This window comes from Amphiprion ocellaris, chromosome 8 (assembly GCF_022539595.1).
Source record: "Amphiprion ocellaris isolate individual 3 ecotype Okinawa chromosome 8, ASM2253959v1, whole genome shotgun sequence".
NCBI lineage: Eukaryota > Metazoa > Chordata > Actinopteri > Pomacentridae > Amphiprion > Amphiprion ocellaris.
This window is the reverse complement of record NC_072773.1, coordinates 5,152,800-5,177,752: the sequence shown is the minus strand read 5'-3', so window position 1 is coordinate 5,177,752 and position 24,953 is coordinate 5,152,800. Positions and strand designations below refer to the sequence as shown.

The 24,953-nt window shown below is 39.5% G+C and overlaps 2 protein-coding genes across 3 annotated transcripts in view; both read left to right on the top strand.

The window, feature by feature from the left end:
• Positions 1–433: 433 nt before the first annotated feature.
• sephs3 (selenophosphate synthetase 3) lies at positions 434–14,453 on the top strand. The gene is made up of 8 exons (XM_023290474.3): positions 434–821; positions 4,886–4,989; positions 7,070–7,177; positions 7,322–7,476; positions 9,370–9,460; positions 10,808–10,907; positions 11,166–11,378; positions 13,403–14,453. The coding sequence occupies exons 1-8, from the start codon at positions 545–547 to the stop codon at positions 13,651–13,653; spliced, it is 1,299 nt and encodes a 432-aa protein (XP_023146242.2). The 5' UTR covers positions 434–544; the 3' UTR covers positions 13,654–14,453.
• A 3,130-nt stretch (positions 14,454–17,583) lies between these two features.
• ap4b1 (adaptor related protein complex 4 subunit beta 1) overlaps positions 17,584–24,953 on the top strand; it is a 31,897-nt gene continuing 24,527 nt past the window's right edge. For both annotated transcript variants that reach the window (XM_023290475.3, XM_055012763.1), the window contains exons 1-5: positions 17,584–17,716; positions 17,885–18,019; positions 21,039–21,263; positions 21,338–21,468; positions 23,573–23,720. In XM_023290475.3, the coding sequence (XP_023146243.2) occupies positions 17,907–18,019; positions 21,039–21,263; positions 21,338–21,468; positions 23,573–23,720 (617 nt within the window). In that variant the 5' untranslated portion in view covers positions 17,584–17,716; positions 17,885–17,906. The remainder of the gene's footprint in view (positions 17,717–17,884; positions 18,020–21,038; positions 21,264–21,337; positions 21,469–23,572; positions 23,721–24,953) is intronic.

Below are 24,953 nucleotides of genomic sequence, written 5' to 3'. Positions count from 1 at the left end.
ACGTTGACTGACAATATTAATAATAATTTATGCAGATACAGTGTAGATGTTAAAATATACTTTAAATGCTTGAATTTTGAGCTCAGCGCAGATAAACACATCGATTATTGGGAAGAATACACCTGACAGCGGGAGAAGATGGTACCGCTCTAACCGCCCTGTGCTGCGTCAAGTTCAACCTCAACAGCCAAATACAGAGAGGATCCGGAAAAATCATCACTTTCAAAATAAAGCGTCTTGCACCTACATTTGTAACACTAGTTCTTATTTGAATTATGGTGCCGATACAATCCAAATTCAGAGTAGTTCTATAAATGTAATGTTTGGAATCTGTAATTCCTAAATAGGCCCACGCAAATTGAAAATATATATTTTTACAGTGAAAATTCCACTCGGAAGTTGTATCGGTTTTATTTCCGCTACCTTAACGTTGGTCTCCCGTTTCACGCAGCGCTCCCCAGACACGCTCCATTCATCTCTGCGTCTTTATTTACCGGTGGAAACGCCGCGGCAGGCATTGTGTGTACGCGGTTTCCGGGCGGGCATGTCGGGCTCAACTTCCCCGCCTCCCTCGGTGGAGGTTGCGGGCACCGAGGGGTGTTTTCCCCCTGGATACAAGCCTTTTAAACCCGAAGAGCACGGCCTGGAGCGCGGGTTCCGTCTCACATCCTTCTCGGACCTGAAGGGATGAGGCTGCAAGGTCCCGCAGGAGGCTCTGCTCAAACTCCTGGCGGGACTCGAGTCGGACCGGGCCGACGGGACGGGGAAGGCCGGGGACCAAGCTTCGGAATTCGGCCAACAGTTACCTGGCCCAAGACTCGGTAAGGAGCAAATTGAAGTTAGCAACGCTAGCCTCCATTCTCCCCCAAACACCGGCGGTTTAACGTCTGTCAGCTAGCGCAACTGTTGCTAACTTAGCTAGCATGTGGTAACTCATTTGACAGGTGGAGAGCCAGCGGCGAATAAAATTAGCTTGTTTTAATAGCACCTGGCTGTTAAATTTACACACTCGTATCCTACTAACCGCCGTAAATTATCACTTTACTACATCGCCGAGGCGTAAAACAGATAACGGCTAGCTAACACTGTTTTACACAAGTTCCGCGAGCTGTCAAATTACCTGACGTCGGTATGATTCAGCAGAAATATTCCACAGGAGTGCGAAGTTCAGGCTCTTACTCAAACATTTTCTGTCATAAATGAGTCTCGCAATCCCCAGTGAAAGTACTTTGCTTCCTCTATAGCAGCCCGTGTATGTGGAAAGCTTTGTGCGTAGTTACACAAAGTGACCACAAACCTAGAAAACACTTATGTCAGTGCTTGGTACAGCAATCCCACTAAACCAGGATGTCAAACTCATTTTAGTTCAGGGGCCACATTCAGCCCAATTTGATCTCAAGTGGGTCGGACCAGAAAATACAGAGCATAATAACCTATAAATTGCCACAACTCAAAATTTTGAAAGTACGCTCTGAAAATGTTCACATTTAAGGAGTTTTCTTTTTACAAATCATCATGAAAAACCTGAATCTGAAAAACCAGTGTATCTACAAAAAGACAAAAAACATTTAGTCACAGGTATTTGGAACTGAACAATATAGTGTTTTACTTCATTATCAAAATGACAAAAATCAGACCAAAAAAACAACAAAACAAGACAAAATATTACACAAAGTGACAAAAAATGGACAAATGACAAAAGCGAGACAAAAAAGACAAAATGACAGAAACGAGACAAAAAACAAGTAAAGCGAAACACAAAATGACAAAAATAAGAAAACGCAAGTGAGACAAAAAGGAAACACAAAACGATAATATAATGAAAAGAATCAAACTGCAAATAAAAAGACTCAACATTTCACATAGAATAAATAAACTGGTAATCGGATATTGCACACTTCCAGCAGGACAATATTATTGCACTTAGCTTAGATGTTACATAGTTTCTAGTAAGAGTTCAGTTGTTTTTTGGCACATGGGTGAAAACTGTTCAAGAGTCTGGAGATGCAGGTGTTTATAGCCCTATAGCGCCATCCTGAGGGCAGCAGAGCAAACAGGTGGCTGCCTGCATGAGATCAGTCCTGGATCATGTTTGATTACTGGTAATCTAGAAGACTGATAATAAATACTTAGTACTGATATATAATAGCTAATGTCCTGATTTGTGGTGACAGATTGAGTCTCTTGTTTAGTTTTTGTGTCTCAGTTGCAGATGCAGAGAGAGGATTTGTTCTAATACCACGAGAGATTCAAAATTCAAGATTATTATTTGCGATTTGTTCGCAAACAGACAGTCTAGGTGCATAGGAATTCTTGTGCAGGGCTCTCTTGGAGTAGAGTAAATAAAATAAAAAATAAAATAAACACCAATGGAAATAGGAAGTACAAAATAAAACACACTACAAAAAATTGATGAATAAATATGAATGCTACAAGGAATTAGTAATACAGTAACAATAGAACTGTCCAATATACTGTAGAATCTTCATTTGCAATGTCCATTACTTACTGTGTGGACACCCCATGTATTTGCATGTATGTTGCATTAAGAATCACTCTTAGGTCTTCAAGTGCAATTTCTTTTAATACAGTCACAGCCATAATACTAAATAAATCCTTAAAAAAGCCATTAAAACTTAAAATTGACTGGTTCCATAAAAATAAGAAGCTTTGAGTTTTGAGTCATTTTGGTTGAATTTAGTTTTGTTAGTTTTTCTAGTAAACAATACACAAAAAATATCAGTTTTATTTGTTTGTGTCTGTCTAATGCAGCCACACCTTTTGAAACCCAAAAAAGATTTTTCCACAAATATTTCATGATAGCTTTTGAGATTGTGTAAAATTTTAATTTTTTTTCCACCACTCTGTATAATAGATCAATAGTTATTATATATATAGAGTGATAGTTATTACAATATACTGCAAAATCTTGTAGCATTTCTATACATGTAATATCCTTTTTTATTGTTTAGATATCATTCATAATCTCTGCTTCTAGTTGTTTATGGCCTTCATTCCACGCATCCTTTACTTGTATTATTTTTTATTTAATCTTTACTTAACCAGATAGAACTCATTGAGATCAGGACCTCTTTCACAAGAGTCACCTGGCCAAGAGGTCAGCAGCACACGTCATAAAAACAATTACAAGGAGGTGACAGTATAAGTTAAAGCATGCAGTACTGAAGGTGCAAAAGTGTTCTAAAACAACAAGTGCGGGAGCTGTAACACAGACAACAAACAGCAATTTAAAATGTAAAAACACAAGCACTGTTCAATGGTCTCACGCTGTCTATCCCCCAGGATACAACGAAAGGCTCTAAGTGGAATAAATTCAGACAGTTTCAGTTCAGTCTGTAAAGTATTCCATGCTGAGGGGGCAACAAAGCTGAAAACTCTTTTTCCAAATTCAGTCCTTACATGAGGACCAGATAAAACAAGAGTAGTGCAGGAACGTAAGGCATAGCAGCTGTTTATTCTTTGTAATAAAATGCACAAATAGGGAGGATTTAAGCCTAAAAGAGACTTATAAATTAGTCAGCCAGTATGTGTATCTGTGTGCACTCAAGGAAGGCAAGTCTGATTTAAATTTAATTGAAATTAGATTTACTGTGTGTTTTTATCCATCTGTTATTACTTAATGACAGTGAAGGAGTCTGAATCTGTGAAATCAAAGGCGCAGATACTTAACCTGTTAAAAAGAGCAGCGAAAGTCATTGGTAGTCCAGCACCTCTAACCCCTCAAGAGCTGTTCGAACAAATGGCCCTCAGACAAGCAGAAAATATTTTATCAGACACCTCTCATGCACTGCACCCTGAATACATTTTACTAAAATCAGGAAGGTGGTACAGGATCCCACTATGCAAACACAACCGGTACAAACATTCATTCATCCCTCTGTCAGTGAAGCTCATCAATGAGCAGATAGTCTGAGACGAACAGGACAGGAAGCCAATCAGGTCATCCAGATAACTGTGTGTAGCTGTATAAGGGGTGTATCTGGAGTATTTTTATATACATAATGCTCGGTTTGCACATCGCCCTTTTGTTTGTTTTTAACCAATGTGATAATGTATTGTGCTTTTATTTTACTTTTTTTTATTATGGATATTTATTTTACCCAGATGTTTATTTTATCTGGTTGTTTATTTTATTGTATGAGTGGTATGTGTTGTCTGTGCAGCAGACCCCTCTGTCTAAGACAGATTTCTCCCAAGGGAGACCAATAAAGACACCTTGACCTTGACCTTGAATCATCCAGGAATATGCAGGGGATATTGCACACTGCACCATAATACCATACTATGATATAACTAAAATACTATGATAATCCAAAACTAGCATGTCAAATCCATCACAACAGAAATAACAGGAGTTCCGACTGCAGTTGGTCAGATTTTACATTTTTCAAATCTTCAAAACAACATGCTTTTCTAGTCATTCTCAAGTGTTGAGTCTAATCAAGCTCATTTTGCACAGCAGACAGCAGCAGATGTAAAAGGAAGGTGCAACATTTCAACAAATATTGCAGTTGGTGCTTTGTAAAGGCAGGTGTAGTACAAATGTGCTACTTGGAAAGCAGCCAGAGTCTTATTCCTGAATTGGGCGAGGACAGCAGCAGCTCAACTGTATTTAAAGCTACAGACACTAAAACAGCTCATTTAGATCAGGATTAAAACCATATGTTATACAGTCGTGGTGAAAAGAACCATCTTTGGAGTATTTTATAGTGGGAATTTTAAAGGCACACTGGAAGAACGTGAGAGTTTGTTTAACTGCTGATGAAAGGCCCAAACCTTTAAATGAAGTTAAGATTTATTGCAGGTATTGTTTTGCTGAATGCTGCAGCCTCGTCTCTAAGTCATCGCTGTGCTGTGTTTCCAGGTGTTGGGATGGACTGCTGCGTGATTCCTCTGAGGCATGGAGGGCTGTCACTCGTCCAGACCACAGATTTCTTTTACCCTCTGGTGGAAGATCCTTACATGATGGTGAGTCACCGCCAGGAGTTTCTCTCCACATTTGTGTTTATCATGTTATAATTGTTGGAAAGCTATCCAGGAAGTGAGGCTGTAAAAAAAACACAGAAACATGGGTGGTGACCATTTAAATACATGACAACGGGCAGTTGCACATTATTACCTGAGTGAGCCTGTAGGGTTTATTATGAGTTATTTATGATGTGTAAAAACCATCATGCTCTGGACACAATTTCTGAAATGTCCACATAGTATTTTGTGGAGGTGCAATATTCTGCCTTTGACAGTGTTTTTATGCTTACTATAGCACCATTCAACATCTGTGTACTGTTGTAATCCTGAAGCTGTTCTATCAGCAAAAGTATAAATGTACAGTAACTTTTCATATAAGATCTACTCTTAAGTTACAAACGATGGCAAATATTCTTCTACTGAAGATTGGATAAAATGGCATTAGCCTCCCAGTTTTGCAAGCTAAAAAGATGAGTTAATATTCATCTAGCGTAAACTTCATATAATCCTGCGCATTCACTGCTGACTGAGTGACTAAAACCGTTTAACATAAACAGTTATTGTAATAATAAAAATATATTGGGGATTTTGTCACAATTAGGGCTGCAGCTATTGATTATTTTAGTAATCGAGTATTTTATCGAGTATTCTGCCGGTTAATTGAGTACTCGGATTTCTATCTTGGCATGCGCGTTACAGCATCAACAACAGAAGTGGGTGCTCTGTGCAACACAAATAACCGTCTTGATGGAAGACGGTCGAACATGTGCGGTGTATTGTACGTATATAGTATAGCACAGATGTATTGTACATATATAGTATAGTACAGGGGTATTATACGTATATAGTATAGTACAGGGGTATTGTACTACTACTACTACTACTACTACTACCACTGCCTACATGTATTTAGTTGTTGATACAGAAATCCCATAAATATGTTTTTATGTTTAGTCCATTTAAACTGCTGCTACTGCAGCTGATAGAACACAAATAAGAAAATTGATCAGTTTATTAGTATTGATTACAGAGAATATTCAATCAGTAACTTTAATTTCACTTTGATTTGGCCACAAATTAAAGTGATTTCCTTCATTATGAGTCAGTGTCAGACCTAAATGTACTTCAATACAATATCATATTTAACTATATAAAGTCTGATAGTTTTATTGTGCAGCTGTCTGTTATCAGCTGCATTGATCACTAAAATAAATACATTAACACACATTTAACAGTTTTCTACCAGCATTCCTGTCTTACATCATTTCCAGTCACAGCTTTTTACTGTCATAAATTTTTATGTTCCTCATTGTTCTCCATTAAAACAACCTGTTCATGATCGGTTCATTTAGTGCAGAAAATGAGTCAAATGATTGTTAAACGCTCCTGTTTGTGTGACGAGTTTGAAGCAGAAAGTCTGAGTTAACAAAGAAAGTTGGAAACCACCTTCATACCTGTTAACTCTGATGGAGGTTTTAGTTTTTGTCGACTCACACAAAGAAAGCCCGGCTATATTAAACTAGCTTCATAGTTCAGTCCTCTGATCTGATAAATGCCAGAAACATTAGAAAAGCTGCACCGGTTAAAATAGAAGTGTCACGTCTAAATCTAAAATCTCCTTATAGTTTATTGATTATAGATCTGGGTCCATAATGGATGAAGTCTGGGTCTGGACTAGTTCATGATCTGGGGTCTAGTATATAGTGGATTAAATGAAGCCTCCATTCAGAGAATTTTGCCTCGAGGAATTGTAGAAATTGAAAATTACTCGAATTCCTCGAGGAATCGTTTCAGCCTTAATGACAGTTAGGCCTTTTTTCAATTAGTAAAAATATTTGTGTCTGCTTTTCTCTATTTGCTTTGCAGGCAGATTGAAATAATTGAATCAAACGCTGACACACAGATCTGCATGTACCGTTTGTTTATTTTGTTGTATTAGTTTATGAATTTAAAAAAAAAAAGGTTTCCTAATTGGTAGTACCCGACTAGGAAGTGATGCTCCTGTGTTTGATGATGATGCAGTTATTACAAAACAGCACTGACATAATTTTAAAGTTGCATATCTGGTTCTTGTCCTTAGGGCAGGATAGCTTGTGCTAACGTCCTCAGTGACCTCTACGCCATGGGCATCACCGAGTGTGACAACATGCTGATGCTGCTGAGCGTCAGCCAGAAGATGAATGACAAGGTAGTCCCAGAGCTTTACACTAAACACTAATCGGTTAACGTCACAATTGCTGTCCCTCTTCTGCATTATTGTTCAGTTTCTATCTAGTGGTGGAAAAATATTCTGTGTGATTCGGCATCGTCTGTCATCATGTTTGTACGACAGGACCGTGAGAAGGTCATGCCTCTGATGATCCGAGGGTTTCGTGATGCTGCGGAGGAAGGAGGGACTTCAGTGACGGGTGGCCAGACGGTGATCAACCCCTGGATCATCGTAGGAGGTGTAGCTTCGGTCGTCTGTCAGCCCAACGAGTTCATCATGTGAGTGGGTTAAAAACGATGCTGCTTCTCTGCATTGTTTTCATTCTAGAATATTCATTAAGTGATGTTTAGAATCTGTTTGTTGTGCATCCACTTGTCTTCATACCTGACCTTCTCTTACAGCATTTTTTGAGTTTCCACCTTGTTAATTTCAGTCATCAGGGGATGTACAGTGCCATGGAAAAGTATTTGCCCCCTTTTCAAATTCTTATTTTTTGCCATATTTTCCCCACTTTAACATTTAAGATCATCAAACAAATGTAAATATCAGACAAAGATAACCAAAGTAAACACTGTGTGGCCCTGTGTGAAAAAGTAATTGCCCCCAAACCAAATAACTGTTTGGGCCACCATCAGCAGCAACAACTCAAATCAAGTGTTTTCTATACCTGGCAATCAGTCTTTCACATCTCTGTGGAGATATTTTGGACCACTCTTCTTTGCAGGATTGTTTTAATTCAGCAACACTGGAGGGTTTTCGAACATCGGCCTTTTTAAGGTCATGCCACAGCATTTCAGTCGGATTCACGTCGCGACTTTGACTAGGCCACTCCAAAAAAAATGGTCTGGAGGTAATCAGTCTTGGGTGTGGTCAGTGAATCTGAACTCAGTTTCCAAAAAATGTGATTAGCCACAGTTAATTCATGATTTAGCAATTACTTTTTCACACAGGGCCAGGTAGGTTTGGATAGCTTTTTTCCCTTAAAACATTAAATCATCATTTAAAAACTGCATTTTGTGTTTACTTTGGTTATCTTTGTCTAATATTTAAATTAGTTTGATGGACCGAAACGTTTAAGTGGGGGAAATATTCAAAAAAAAAAATAAGAATTAGAGAATTGGGCAAATGCTTTTTCATGGCACTGTTTAGGAGTTACAGCTTTGCTTTTGAGCTGCTGTTTAACCTCTGAACCCCAATAGGTTCTGGGTGTTTTTTTCCTCATTTTCTAACTGCAGTTTGAAATCCAGCAACTCGGAAACACAACAATCATGACTAGAAGTAGAAAGAACTCCAAAATACCTGCTGTGTAGTACAGGAAGGTTTTAATGCCATAAATTATTCCTATTACTTTGATTATTTATTGGACAAAAATGTTTAAAAAATGGAATTATCATGTACAATATTTTATCCCCACGTGTTACCGACATTACCAAAAACAATGGGAGACTCTACACATAATAGATATTTTAATACTAAGACTCTTAGCTTATTTCCATACTTGTGTCTGGAGTTCAACTGAAATCTTTGTGAATTTTTGCCACATGATTGTTGGTCACAGCTGACTGAGTCATCTCCTCATGATCATGCAGAATTCTTGGGAGGGTTTTTCTGTTTGTTTTTTACAGATTTTGTTATTTTGGCATTATTTATTAATAAAACCTTCAAAATAAAGTTTTACGGTTAGATTTGATTAGTTTATCCGACAAAACATTACACGTGAAAAGTTCAAGGACCGTCAGAAAGTTCAATATCTGACTATTCTTTCTGTTTTTACAGTTTTTGGTACTAACAAAAGGTGTAATGTTCAGTATTATTTTTAGAAGATGACATTCCTTTCAATCCCGCCAACAGAGCTGCTGCAGCCTCAACACAAAACAGCAGTTTGTTGTTGCACAGCTTTTACCTGCTGTCATGTTTTTATAGCCATGAATATATTGAAACGCAGGGAAAACAAAATTACAAGTAACACAACCAACACATTTTAAAAAGCCTGTTTTTTTTTTTTTTTTTACAAAATAGTATCTTTTCATGTCTATATCTCTGTTAACCTTCTGCTCTTCCTCCTGGAGCACAGGTGCATGTAATTTGCTTTATCTCATAGATAAAAAAGTGTTTTAGAGTTCAGTTTTCCTTAAAAGGTGGAACTCACTGAATATTTTTGATTATTCCAGGCCCGACGGTGCTGTACCAGGCGACGTTTTGGTTCTGACTAAACCTCTGGGGACTCAGGTGGCTGTAAATGCTCACCAGTGGCTCGAACAGGTCAGTAGTAACATTATTTGTAATGTCATCATACTGATACACTTCTCTTCTATTAACCCTCAATGCATAGTTTGAGTCATTAAAGCAGTACGGAGCTGGAATTTATTTCAGAAAAGCACTCTTTAGCAATATACTACCGGTAAAATAATGAAAGCAATGTTATTTTAAGTACTTTCTCCATAGATTCTAAGTTAATAACATAGATCCGAGTAAACCCAGCCACAAAATCAGACTGGAGAATCACAGGAAGTTACTTTTGCAGGTGTCTAGGTCAGATATTTAAATTAGCAATCCAGAATATCTCACAAACCGTCCTGGAAAACATTCCTGTGGCCGTAAAAAGCTGCAGAAAAGAAAAGAGTAGCTACAACTTCCAAAGGCTGACGGAGGCTCAAAAATTTTTTTGTTTATTCAGACCACAAAATGGTGCTGCTTTGTGCCATAGAAAGGTTACTACAGGCATGTGACAGTAATTAATCATTACTGTGTGAATTATGTTGGTTTGGTAAATGTTAATTCTGTGAGTAAGAACATGAAATAAATACCACAAGATCTATTAATTCTCCAACAGCTTTATATGAATACAAAACATTTCAGAAATGCCATAAACGTTACATACAGGAACACATTTTGCATTTGAAGGTGCCGTCTGTTTTTTTTTTTTCACTGAACTTAGAAAATCCAGTTTTATTCACTGCAGCATTGAAAAAATAAACGACTCGTTTTTAAGTGTTGTGCACATCCAGGTCTTAATTTCATCCTATGGGACTTCATACTGCTCTTGCTTTAGATGATAAATTTGTTTTTAAAACTTCAATGCACCAATTAATGTGTTGATTTGACTAATTTTGCCTTTAGATATTTAATTATCTGAGTTTATTTGAGTGCCGACGTCTCTTGACTACACACTTCTGTTCAAAAGTTTCAGTCATCCAGGTAATTTCATATTTTCCATGAAAACTCATACTTTTATTCATGTGCTAACATAACTGCACAAGGGTTTTCTAATCATCAATGAGCCTTTCAACACCATTAGCTAACACAATGTAGCATTAGAACACAGGAGTGATGGTTGCTGGAAATGTTCCTCTGTACCTCTATGGAGATATTCCATTAAAAATCAGCTGTTTCCAGCTACAATAGTCATTTACCACATTAACAATGTCTAGACTGGATTTCTGATTCGTTTAATGTTATCTTCAGAGAAAAAACTGCTTTTCTTTCAAAAATAAGGACATTTCTAAGTGACCCCAAACTTTTGAATGGTAGTGTATTCCACCTTGATGTAGTCTGAGTTAAAATTTTTTTATTTTTTTTTTTGCTCTTTTTACATTTGTGTCTCACCAGCCTGAAAGATGGAACAAGATCAAGCTAGTTGTCACCAAAGAGGAAGTTAAAGAGGCCTATCAGGAAGCCATGTTCTCCATGGCAACGTTAAACCGCACAGGTACACTCCCTTCATTATGCACTTAGTTATACCTTGTCAATGAAATGCTTTTAGTGTTTGAGTTACAGCTGAGATCCTGTATTATCTGCCTTCATGTGGTTCCACTGATGTCGCTTGTTTACTCTCACAATAGAATTAACCAATATGTCTTGTCTTTTGTTGCTTCTTAACAGTTTGTGGTCCAGCTGAAGTCTTTCTGTGACTTGCTGTAGTTACGTTGGCTGTTAAAGTTTGTAACTCATTGGTGTTTTGTTGCAGCGGCCGGCCTAATGCACAAGTTCCAGGCCCACGCTGCCACAGACGTTACAGGTTTCGGGTTGCTGGGACACGCCAACAACCTGGCAGCACAGCAGCGAAACGAGGTGGCCTTTGTTATCCACAACCTACCAATCATAGCCAAGATGACGGCCATCAGCAAAGCATGTGGAAACCTGTTCAACCTGGTCCAGGGCACGTCGGCAGAGACATCTGGTAGGAACAGAGATTAACGTAGAGGGGACTGGGTGTTTTTATTTATCAAGATAAAATGCTTCAATTCAGTCCATAATGATATTAACCCTTGGATGCACGAGTGATTAGACCCTACACTCTTCCATAAGCAGGTCAAAAATGACCCATATTAGAATCAATGTGTTTTTATGCCATTTTTGTCATTTTGGTTAACAATAATTTTTATTATTGTTTGTATTCTATTTTTGTCCACACGTGAATGATTTCATATTTTAAATATGTTTATTTTTGACTTAATAGCAGATTTTGATAATTGAAAAAGAAGAATATTACACAGAACAGCAATAGAAGAATGTCAATGTCGGTTTTGTTGACATTTTCTACTCTTTTTCTCCAACTATTGCTACTCTGTCCCTCCAAATTTGTGCACTGCATCACCTCTTATATGCTGTTATGAGTGATAAAGAGCTTTGGGTAGTAATACAAGTATTGCAATTTCTTTAAAAGTATAAAAGATAACTTAAAAAACTAAATGGAATGATATCAAAAACATGTTTTTTGAGGAATATCTGGAATATTAAATGTTAAAAACTTTTCATTACAAATGTATTACAAGAAAATGACCTCACTGGGTCATTTTTGACCCACTTATGCATCTAAGGGTTAGTAACTACACAGTCACAGTCTGCAGCTTGCTCTCTCTGCTGCAGCTGTGTTACTTAAAGTCAGTATTGTGTGGTTTTTTTTTGTTTGTTCTTTATATTTCTCTTATGCTATAGTTTGCTCTTTCCTTCACAAAATTTGCTGCTTTGGTGACATATTTTCCCCCCCATGTATCCACTTATTTCATGTGAACACGCTCATGTCCAGGTTCAGAAACTCTGGATTGACTCACAGATTGATAACCAGCTTCATTAGACCGGTTATCGTGACTGTGGGTGTCAGGTTAAGTAAAAATAGAGAATGAAAAGACACCCTGGGTAGGCTGAACAAGAGGCTGCAGGCGAAGTACAGGGAAATATAGGGAAAGCTATGAAAAGTAGCACACTCCATTGAGCCAGAGGAAACAGACTTAGAGTCTGATATGCAAAGATTGGGTGCTTAAACACAGTTTTGTCATTGCTGTTGCCATGGTGTTATCGTTCAGGCCTACATTGACACAGAATAAATGTCTGCACTACCATTCAAAGGTTTGGGGTCACACAGACAATTTCATGTTTTCCATGACAAGTCACACTTTTATTCATGTGCTAACATAATTGCACAGGAGTTTTATAGTCATCAGTTAGCCTTTCAACCCCATTAGCTAACTGATGTAGTGCTCACTTGTTGTCATGGTTACAGTGACGCAGTGCCGCTATCTTACAATGATACAGAAATCTTTAACAGATCTGTGGATCCAGACTATAAGCTGCATCACTGCCAAAATCTAATCACTTGGTCCTTGTGTCATTTCTGACCTTCCCTGAAAATTTCATCCAAATCTGTTTTTGAGTGATGTTGCAGACAGACAGACAGACAGACAGACAGACAGACAGACAGACAGACAGACAGACAGACAGACAGACAGACAGACAGACAGACAGACAGACAGACAGACAGACAGACAGACAGACAGACAGACAGACAGACAGACAGACAGACAGACAGACAGATCAGCAGCAATCGTCACAGAACTCCGCCGCATTCCTTGTCGGGGTAACAAATGCAAAAGATCACATTTGACTCTGATTTTATTTCTTCACTTACTACTTTCCACCCAATCGATCATATGTGAGACGGGGTCAGACCTATGAAAATGGAGGAGGAGCTTCAAGTTGTGTTGTCAAAAGTTGTATTTTCAGATTTTTACTCATTTTTTGAAAATATTTACAAGAATTTTCTTGCCAAATTTGGGGGATTTTTTTTAAATAAAACTTTTAAGGGAAACTTTTAAGGAATTACTGGAATATTACCCTATGTAGATATTCCAATAAAAGTCAGGAGTTTCCAGGTAGAATAGTCATTTACCACATTAACAATTCCCTCGTCTTCCTCCCCTCCAGGCGGCCTGCTGGTGTGTTTGCCCAGAGAGCAGGCGGCGAAGTTTTGCTCGGAGATGAAGAGCCAGAGCTCCGGAGCAGGAGGCCAGGGGGCTTCGGGAGGAGCGTGGATAATCGGCATCGTGGAGAAGGGCGACCGGCGCGCTCGCATCATCGACAAGCCCCGCATCATCGAGGTTCCACCGAGAGGAAGCCAGGCGGCAAATCAGGACAACAGCTCCACCAGTCCTGATCAAAACCCCAACCTGTCATAGACACTGCCGCCCCAACGACACTGTGTATGAGTGTGTGTTTGTTTGTGTGCTGTATGCTTGATGTCCATCTGATTTGTTAAAATGCTGAGAGCACACAGACAAAAATCGTTGTCTGATCTGACATTACAGGGAATGGAAAGCATATTATTCACGATTGGAAGAAGCAAAAGAACCAACCTGTCAGCTTTACATTTTAACTTGAGGTTAGCATGTCTCACTTCATCCTCTTTTTATTTAGACCTGCATTCCTTATAATCCATACAGACGACTGGCTTCATGTAGTTTATCTGACAGAAGTTCAGGAAATGAATTGGTGATTTATGCTAAACTTTCTATATCATTCTCTCCAAATTCAGCAAATGAGTGTGTTTGAGTATTTTATCATTTAATTTTGGGTAATTTCCTTTTTTTTCTTTTTTACTTTCGTTTCGGATGGATGATGTTACATGTGCTTTAGTTGGTGAATGTATAGCGTGGTAAAGAACCGGTTCATGGACCCCGACACCTGGCTCCGCCCACCAGCCCGGAGGAAGGCTTGAGCAGCTTCCTGTTTTGGGCAGAGCTGGGCAGAGCTCAGAATGTCCACCTGTGTCAGCTGATTGGCCGTCCAGCACCAAGTCCCTCCCACTCTTCCTTTTTTAATGAAGCGCTGCCTTTTAAACCCCAACCAGCGGGGCGAGGCAGGGCGGATGTACGCCTTCTGGATCGGAGGGTCGGACTTGGAGCATCGGAGGTATAAAGCTATATGTGTTTGTAGATTTATTGCTTTTCACAATCAATAAAACCTGCATGAACTCAGATTGAAATACTGTGTTAGTGTTATGTTGGTACAATGTGAACCATTCATTCATCCGTTATCTTTACACCACTTAATCCTCATCAGGGTCATGGGGGGCTGGAGTCTATCCCAGCTGACTTAGGGTGAAGGCAGGGGACACCTGGACAGGTAACAGTCCATCACAGGGCTACATATAGAGACAAACAATCATTCACACCTACAGACAATTTAGAGTTACCAATTAACCTCAGCGTGTTTTTGGGAAAACATGAAAACTCCAGAAAGATCCTAAGAAGGCCAGGATGCAAACTGGGGATGTTCTAGCTGCAAGGCGAAAGTGCTAACCACCAAGCTACTGTGTCGCCCCAATGTGAACCAATGCTCCAGTAATAGGCATAGATTATAACAAAGCCTTTTGGCTAAAACTGACTGAAGGAATCATTAATAAAAATAGTTTTTATGTTCAATGTAGACTTTAAAATCGACATAAAATTGTTTGCCGCTTGACAACCAGAGTAAGAGGATGATAAAGTCCCAGTGTTTTAGCTCTAAAACAAGTGTTTGCAGCACTGAACCTCAATATTGTTCACGGTGGTGATAGTGCCTTGGACAACTCCTCCATTATATACATAAATATCACTTCAGCAGTTATGAAAAGTATTACTCAGCCAATATAAACAGCTGTATACTGTTTTCTGTGGGTCTTAGGACTGATACACACCCGGTAACAAAATTATATTTGTATCTAGATAATGAATTCTGATCTATTAGTTTTTCCTTTGGATGATGAGCAAGTCAAGGCAGCTTTTTAACTGATTGGTATTGGCACAAGCTTAAATCCTTTTCCTTTGTTTATGTCAGCTGTCACGCAGATGTCCATTAGATGAATAATTTTGTTTAAAATGAAGCATTTCAATCTATTATTACGCAAGTAAGATTACAAACTGAACACCCTAAACATCTGTTATTCGCTGATTTTTGTTGTTTAAAGCAATAGACGCATTGAAAAAACAGCTGTTGAATATGAAATTGAGATACATGAACTATATCCTTGAAGACCCCAGCGTGAAATAACAGAAGTGTGCCAGCCAGATGTCATTAAATGGTACAGAAAACTTTATCATGGTGCCCCTTTATGAGCTAAACCAACTTGCTCTTAGCCATTCTGAAACTGCCTCCCTTCTCCGGTAACAACTGTGTTATACAGTATGAGGCTCTACTTGTTTCCACAACCAGGTACTACAGCTAATCTACAATATTTGAACTGCGTGTCGGCTCGAAAAATGCAGAAAATGCTAAATGTTAAAGGACACAGCCTGCTGCTACTGAAACCTGACCTTTTGTATTTCCTCATGGTGGATCCCCAGGCGTTCTCAGGACAGATGAGTGATCCCTCCAGCAGGTCCAAATGCAAGAGCACCAAGGGGTAGACAGTAAACTCGTTAGAGGTATTATAGAGTGTATCTCATCTGGCCTGGGAACACCGTGGGTTCCACCATTAGAAACTGGAGAATGTCAGGTTGTGGTAGCAGCAGGTTAAGCAGGCCATTCCAGATGTCCCTGTTTCCAGCAATTTTCTCCAGCTGTTACCAGTTCCCAAAGTGTTCTCAGGTCAGATAAAATCTGTAGTCTCTCCAGTATGGGATGATATATCTCATCGACCTGGGAACACTTTAAGGTCCACCAAGAGAAACTGGAGAATGTTGGCTTGCAGTAGCAGCAGGCTAAGCAGACCATTCCTGATTTTCCTCTTCTCTCCTGCAACATTCTTCAGTTCCTCCTGGTGGATCCCAGAACATTCACAGGCCAGATGAGATATGTAATCCCTCCAGGAAACCTGCTGCCACCTCGACCTAACCCTGAATAACTCATTTTAGTTCAGGGGCCACATTCAGCTCAGTTTGATCTCAAGTGGGTTGGACCAGTATAATCACAGCATAATAACCTATAAAAAAAAAACACAACTCCAAATTTTCCCTTTGTTTTAGTACAAAAATGTTAATATTTAATGAACTGTCTTTTTACAAAACATTACAAACAACATGAATTTTTTTTAAGAAAAATAAATTTCAACAACATTATGCCTCAGTTTATTATTTACATATTTCAACTTATAGATCCCAGAGTGTCTATAAAGGAACAAAACATTTAGTCACAGGTATGTGGAACTGAATGATGTAGTATTTTACTTTATGATCAAAATGAAAAAAGTCTGACAAAAAACTGCAAAAACAAGACAAAATATCACAAAAATGAGACACAAAATGACAAAAACAAAACACAAAACGAGAAAAAGCGAGAAACAAAATGACATGAAACAAAAAAGAGACAAAAAATTTGACAAAAAAGTTACAAAGCAATAAAAATGGAAAAATAACAAAAACGAGAAAAAAAACTACATATATGACACAAACGACAAAAAATGACAAACGTGAAAAACAAAAAGAATAAAAATAGACAAAACAAAAATGAGACAAAAAAACACAAAATGGCAAAAACAATGCTCAAAACCATGAATAAAGCAAACCACAAAATGACCACAATTAGACAAAAAATACAAGCAAGACAAAAAGGAAACAAAACGACAGAAACGAGACAAACAACAAAATTCAGACAAAAAACAACAAAAACAAGACAAAATATTACAATAAATGAGACACAAAATGACAAAATTACAATGAGCAATCTAGTTTTTTACTTTATGATCAAAACAACTTGTCACGGTCTCGAAATTATTTTAAATTTATAGTTTTACAAATTTACAATTTGTAGTTAGTGTCTTCACTGTTATTTTTACACTTTACAAAGTCGTCCCACAGGCTGGATTGGAGCCTCTGGTGGGCCGGTTTTGTCCCGCAGGCTGCATGTTTGACACCCCTGCTCTATAGGATGAATGTAATGGTCTATTGTAGGACAATATTTCCTACGCAATACGTAAATTAAGTAACATAAAAGTGATGAAGTAACATGAAAGTACAAGTGCCCTACATATGAGTTTTAGGGATAAGTTTGCATATTGGTTGAGAGTCTTTGCTTCAGAAATAAACATATTATATTTTGTACTTTCTAAAGTGTCAGGTCTGTGCTACTTTGAAGTCCGAAATAAGACTTTTTGAAGTTGAGAAACTGCCTGCATGATGTAATTCCCACCTCCGGCCAGCAGAGGGCGGCGCAGGACTAAACTGAGCAGCTGAGCGCAGAAGCGGAAACGCGGAAGTGAGCTGGGTGTAAACAATCCAGTCATCTGTGGTGTGTTATTACAAGTGAAAACCCCTAAGTTTGAAGGTAATTTTTAAATGAATTCATGTGTTGATGGTGTTATGTAGTAGATGATGCTTTCAGTTTGGTTTTCCGGCTTTGTCGTGTTGCCTGTCACCGGTATTTGACAACAAGCTAACGGTTAACTTTATGTGAGACTGAGAACCAGTGTTGTTTGTTTGTTTTGGCCGTCAGTGGCTCCCTGTGTGCGGCCAACATGCCTTATCTGGGCGGCGAGGAGACGGTGAGGGAGCTGAGGAGGGCTCTGTCCAACCCCAACGTCCAGTCCGACCAGCTCCGGTACAGAAACACTATCCTGAAAGTCATCAGGTAGGCTGCTGTCCTCCCCCCGCACTCCCATCAGCCACTGCGCTTCATCTGCATCCATCCATCAGGCTGCTGGGGCTCCTCCAACAGCCTCTCCAAGTGATTTTGAGGAGGCCTAAGAATACTCCACACTGAACACTGATTAAGTACAAAACAACGTGCAGCATCACCTAAATGTCCAAATCATTCAAACCTGCATCACCTCTCAATGACTGCAGACAGTACAGTCATAGAGAAATGATTAGACCACCCTTGTTTTCTTCAATTTCTTGTTCATTCTAATGCCTGGTACAACTACAGGTACGTTTGTTTGGACAAATATAACGAGAACAACAAAAATAACTCATAAGATTTTAATTTAAGAGCTGATATCTAGACATTTTCCATGTGTTTCTTGATAATAACCAAAATCACTTAAGTTCTTCCATCAATAACTATGACATTGTACTGCCAAAAACAGTTTTTAGGCGTTCCATGTTTTCTTTTCTGTCTGTTTTAGTCACGTGATGCACACAGGAGTTAGTACCTGACTGCGTAACCATTGTTTCTGATGACTGCAGCCATGTCAGGTATACTCCCTGAAGAATACAATGAACATGACAAAAAAATGCAGCTGATTCCATAATACTTTATGTCCTATTTGACATGCTTCAGCTTCATTGTATCCCAGGGTAAATAAGAGGCCATTTCATGTCATCAGCAGCACATGCAAAGTGGTTTCCTGCTGACATCCAAGCAGTAGCACAACTCAGAAGTTGTCAGCTCTCACATAACGCCGAAAACTAAAGAATCAAGTGAAGCCTCAAAGGCAGACGTCTTGGCACTGCTGGAAATTGGCATGAATGAGAGACAGGTAGCGAAAAAACTGAAGATCTACAAGACAGCCGTTCATTACACCAAGGAAAAACAAGCCCAACATGGTTCTACCAAACTGCTACCTGGTTGCGACAGAAAATGTCTTTCTACTCACCAGATGACCGTCACTCATCCATTCCTGTGCCAGGAACATCATCAGACCTCCAGGGACCTTAAAAATGAGTGGGCACTGTGGAGAAATCTGACTTGTTCAGCAACAACAGTTGGAAACCGACTTCTTGAAGCTGGTCTGAAGTCACACAGGGCAGAAAGAAGCCCTTCATCAAGGAAAGGCAGAGGAAAGCTGGTTACTCTTTGCTGGGATCACAAGGATTGGACTGTTGATGATTGGGCTAAGGTTCTCTTCAGGGATGAATCCAGGTTTCACTTGATGTCCACTCCAGCCAACTTACTGCTTAGGAGGAAGCCTGGAGAAGCTACAAACCAGGCTGTCTGTGCCTACAGTAGAACATGGGGGTGGATCAGTGACCATCTGGGGTAGTTTCAGTCTGGGTGGAACAGGGACAATCAACCAGGTTCATGTACAGGACTACTCTTGAAAACAGTCTTCTTCCATCAGCTGGAAAAGTCTTTCCTGCCTCCAATGACTGGATTTTCCAACAAGACAAGGTCAGTTAAAGCCTGGATGGAGAATCAGAACATTAGAACCATGCTTTGGCTGCTCAATCATCAGATCTAAATCCAACTGAAAACCTGTGGAAAATCATTAAACGCTAAATGGAGAACCACAAGCACAAAAACAAATTAAATATGTTTGAATTAGTGCAACAGGAATGGGCTGTTGTGACAGCAGAACAATGTCAGAAGCTGGTGGAGAACATGAAGCATGGCTGCAGTCATCAGAAACAATGGATATGAATCAGTACTAACTCCTGTGTGGATCATGTGACTAAAACAGACAGAAAAGAAAACATGGAATCCTAAAAGCTGCTTTTGGCAGAACAATGCAATAGCTATTGATGGAAGAACTGAAGTGATTTTGGTTATTATCAAGAAAACCATGGAAAATGTCTGATATCAGCTCTTAAATTAAACTCTTATGAGCTATCTTTGTTGTTCTCATTATATTTGTGCAAACAAATATACCTTTAGTTGTACCAGACATTGAAATGAACAAGAAATTGAAGAAAACAAGGGTGGTCTGATCATTTTTTCCATGACTGTATTTCCTCTTATTAACAATCAAAACAAATACTTTAGAATGACTGTATTAAAAATTCAGGCCCTTAAGTGGAAATGCTGCAAAGTGAATATATCTGAGCTGTGAACACCGTTTTGGACTTCCAGATTGTATTTCATTTTTCAGAGTAGGTGCTGGAAGTGTGACTGTGGGATTCGAAATGGAATCTTTTTTTCTGGCACCAGCACAGTTTAACAAAGTCTGGCCTTCTTCATAGTGAGACAGTGGAATCCTTGGACAGGTCACTTCTTGTGTCTTATTTATGTCTTTTTCACCTTCTAGCAATTTATTCTACCTACAGTGCCATTCAAAAGTTTGGGATCACTTAGAAATGTCCTTATTTTTGAAAGAAAAACTGTTTTTTTTCAATGAAGATAACATTAAATGAATGATAAATCCAGTGTAGACATTGTTAATGTGGTAAATGACTATTCTAGCTGGAAACAGCTGATTTTTAATGGAATATCTCCATAGGGGTACAGAGGAACATTTCCAGCAACCATCACTCCTGTGTTCTAATGCTACATTGTGTTAGCTAATGGTGTTGAAAGGCTCATTGAAAATAATAATAAATTTTTTTTGAAGGCGCCTCTCTTGGCACTCAAGGACACCGTACAAACATTTCCATATATACACATTACAAATGAAACACATTAAAAACAATAGAGATATGCATTTTGAATGGATGTGTTTTGAGTTGTGATTAGAAAACCCTTGTGCAATTATGTTAGCGCATGATCAGAGTGTGAGTTTTCATGGAAAACATGAAATTGAGTGACCCCAAACTTTTAAACAGTAGTGTTTGTGCTATCCTCTGTTTTCTCCTTTTGCCCTGTTCATCTCTTACTTTCTGCTGTTTCCCCATTTTCATAACCTTCACTGTCTTCTCTCCCCACATCTTTCTTTTACCTATTCCCTACTCTTTCTCTTCTTACTCTTTCCCTCTTTCTTCTGTCTCATCCTCAGGGCGATGTCACAAGGCGTGGACATGTCAGGCCTGTTCAGTGAGATGGTAAAAGCCTGTGCCACAGTGGATGTGGTCCAGAAGAAGCTGGTCTACGTGTTCCTGTGTTCCTACGCCGCCTTAAACCCGGAGCTGTCCCTGCTGGTCATCAACACGCTGAGGAAAGACTGTCAGGATCCGAACCCGATGGTCCGCAGCCTGGCTCTGAGGAACATGACCAACCTCAGGTGAGCTGAAGCCTGGTGTAAGCCGTCGTATCGGCCCGTGATTTGGTTTCTGACTGTGTTTCTGTGCGTTCCAGGTTACCCAGCTTGGTGGAGTACGTGGAGCAGCCGTTAGCAGCAGGGCTCAGAGACAGAGCGGCTTGTGTGCGACGAGTGGCGGTACTCGGCTGGGCTAAACTTCACAATCTCCAGGCCAGCTCTGAGATAGGTATGATTTCATCATCGATCATCGATCTTTCTGTCTGTCCTTGTCATCCAGTGACACTTTCAGGGTGTTAACACAAATTCTGCTTGTAAGGGGCATAGAGAAAGGAGACAGTCTTGAAGAATTAGTTTATTGTGAGATAATGTAAATCCATCCATCATCTATACGCCACTAAATCGTCATTAGAGGGGGCTGGAGTCTGTTCCAGCTGACTTAGAGTGAAGGCAGGAGACACCCTGGACAGGTCACCAGTCTATCACAGGACTACATATAGAGACAAACAGTCACACTCACATTCACACCTACAGACAGTTTAGAGTCACTGATTAACCTCAGCATGTTTTCGGATGTGGGAGGAAGCCGGAGAAAACCCACAGGGAGAACATGCAAACTTCATGCAGAAAGATCTCAGGAAGGCCGGGACATGAACCGGGGATCTTCTAGCTGCAAGGCGAAAGTGCTGACTACCAAGCCACTGTGCAGCCCCCAGAGATAATGTGCACACATAAATTAAAAAAACAAGCCATAGTGGATAAGAGCTTCTGTGAAAATTGATTTGAAGTGTTGTGTTATTTTAAAGGTCCCATATTCTGCTGGTTTTCTGCAAATTAGTGAAAGCATCACGTCTCCAAAACATGGCTTTCCATTTTTCAGTTGAAAATATTTCAAAGATGGTTCATTTCACCATTACTGTATAATCCTGTTTTTTTACAAACTACAAAATAAACTTGAAGAACATTCAAATGTAGCTTTTCACAAGTATTCAGCATATAGAGCACAACTTGACTCTCTTTTCTTCTCTGTATCCTTTTTTTCATGATATAATTTCAAACAAGTCATAAAAACTATTTTTACAAAGTCAACAAGGGGATGTGCATTGATTAAAGTGCTTAGAAACAGGGTGTTTGTATTGCTTCATCTATTATGAGAAAGAAAAATGAATAAACTAATAATAATTGAAAATCTGAATTGTTTGTATAATCCTGGTTTTATTTCTGTTATAAACAGGCTGTTTTGGTGTCTGTAGCTTTAAATGCAGTTGAGCTTGTGCTATAAATGCCCCCCTTCAGGAAGAAGACTCTCTCTGTGTTCGTGATTCACAGCACGGAGAAAAACAGTTGACCACATGGCAGCTGATGTAGACATAAATGATTTTCTTTTGGCAGGAGGCAGGATTATACAAATCTTTGGCTGAAGCGTAGCTGCTCAGTAAAAGTCTTACTGGCTTTTAAAGTTGGGATTCTGTCTAGTTGTGTGGGTTACTGGAGGAATCATTTCTCAATAGCTTTTACACCAGGCGACTCCAGCACTGGCTTTTACTCATCTGCAAGAGCCTATGAGGAGAGACCCCTCAGTCCCTCTCCAACCTCCTACAACCCTCCTATAACAACGACCACCTGAGGTCCAGTGATTTCTTAACACTTTCTGTCCCCACGGTTCGCACTGTCTTTGGCCAGAATTCCTTTCGCTTTGCTGCAGCGATCGATTGGAATTCCCTCCAAAATTCTCAGAAACTGCCATCTCTTCCATCACCTTACGTTTCTAAACAGAAGCTGCAGCAGACCCTAGCTGACCACTGCACATGCTGAATGTTTTCATTGAATTTCTAGCATTAATTTAGGGTGTTTTTAATCTTTGTTTAAACACTTGTGTGCCATTTTTGTGTATGTTTTTGTTTATTTGTTATCTTTCTTCCTGCTGGGGCCTCTTGCCAGGTCATCATTGTAAATGAGAAATTGTTCTCAACTGATCTTACCTGGTAAAATAAAGAATAGAAATAACAACAACAACAACAACAAAAAAACAACTTTACGCCTCCAAGTTTAGACCAACCACAAAACACAATAAAAATGTATTTTCACCATATGGGGCCTATAAACCGCAGTTAAACTTGCATTATATTGTTTTATCACAGAAACAAATAGTCCATATGGAATGTTTTTCTTGCTGGTCACCGCTCATGCTACAAAAGAATAAAGGGGTTCAATAAAGAACTGCTTTGCTAAATGCTGCCTTTTGCAATAGGCTCAGATTCCAACTGAAGAATAAAATTTCTTTTCCCTCCACATGTCCATCGACACAAACCTCCTGTTTCCGGTTCTTCCAGACGCCGCGGTGGTGAACGAGCTCTACAGCCTGCTGAGGGACCCGGACCCGGTGGTGATGGTGAACTGCCTCCGAGCTCTGGAGGAGATCCTGAAGGACGAAGGAGGAGTCGCTATCAACAAACCCATCACCCATCACCTCCTCAACAGGTGGGTCCAGAGTTAGATCATCTGCAGCTGAATGAAACCTGACAAAACCAGCAAGTTTACACGTGGTTTGGTTGTGTGATAAGGTTGAATTTTTGATGTTTTGAGCTGTTGTAAGCATAGTGTTGTGGGTAGAGAGGAGGAGTGAAATGAATGGAAATGCGTTCTATTTTATCCTGATTTAACCCCGAGGAGTTTATGGGCGATTTTTACTCCTGTGGCATTTTTCAGTCACTGCGGACTCATTTTTCACTGCAATATAATCTCCTGCATCTCTAAGGAAACAGCACAAGTATGACTAGAAGCTGAGAGAACTCAAAAATGTGTCTTTTTTGCAGTGGGGTAGATATAAAGCTACAAATTCTAACAAAAAAACCTTGAGTTTATTTGATTATTTATTTTACAAAAGTGGTTAAAAAATTAGACAACATTTTTCCAAGTGCTGTTACCAACACTGGAAATAAAGTAATGGCTCTACATACTATAGATATTTAACATTTTAATTTGTTTCCTCATCTATGGTCATGAGCTCTGAGTAGTGAGATTGCGGATACAAGCGGCTGAAATGAGCTTCCTCTGTAGGGTGTCTGGACTCAGCCTTAGAGATAGGGGGAGAAGCTCAGACATCCAGAGGGAGCTCAGAGTAGAGCTGCTGATCCTTCACCTCTAAAGGAACCAGTTTAGGTGGTTTGGACATCTGATTCAGATCCTCCAGGGAGACTTCCTTTGGAGGTTTTCTGAACACATCTGCCTGGGAGGAGACCCCAAGGCACACCCAGAACTCGCTGGAGGGATTATGTATCTCATCTGGCCTGGGAACACCTCGGGATCCCCCAGGAAGAACTGGAAAGCATTGCCGGGTTAAGGGACGCCTGGAATGACCTGCTTCATCTGCTGCCTCAGCGACCCGGCCCCAGATAAGCAGAAGAAAATGGATAGAATTTGTTTCCATACATGTCTCATATCTGCTCTGTGTAAACACTGCCTGCAGATCAGCTGAAAAGCCCCTGAATCTTTGCCACATAACTGTTGGTTGCTGTTGAGCCACTAATGGCTTCACATTTGTGCAGAGGAGTGCAAAATTTTTCATTTTTGACAGGATGTATTTAGCGCAAATGGTTTATTTTTGGTGAATTTTTAAATTAGACGTGTAGATTAAAATAGGGCTGCACATTGGCTTGGTGGTTAGCACTTTCACCTTGCAGCTAGAAGATCCCTGGTTCACGTCCCAGCTTT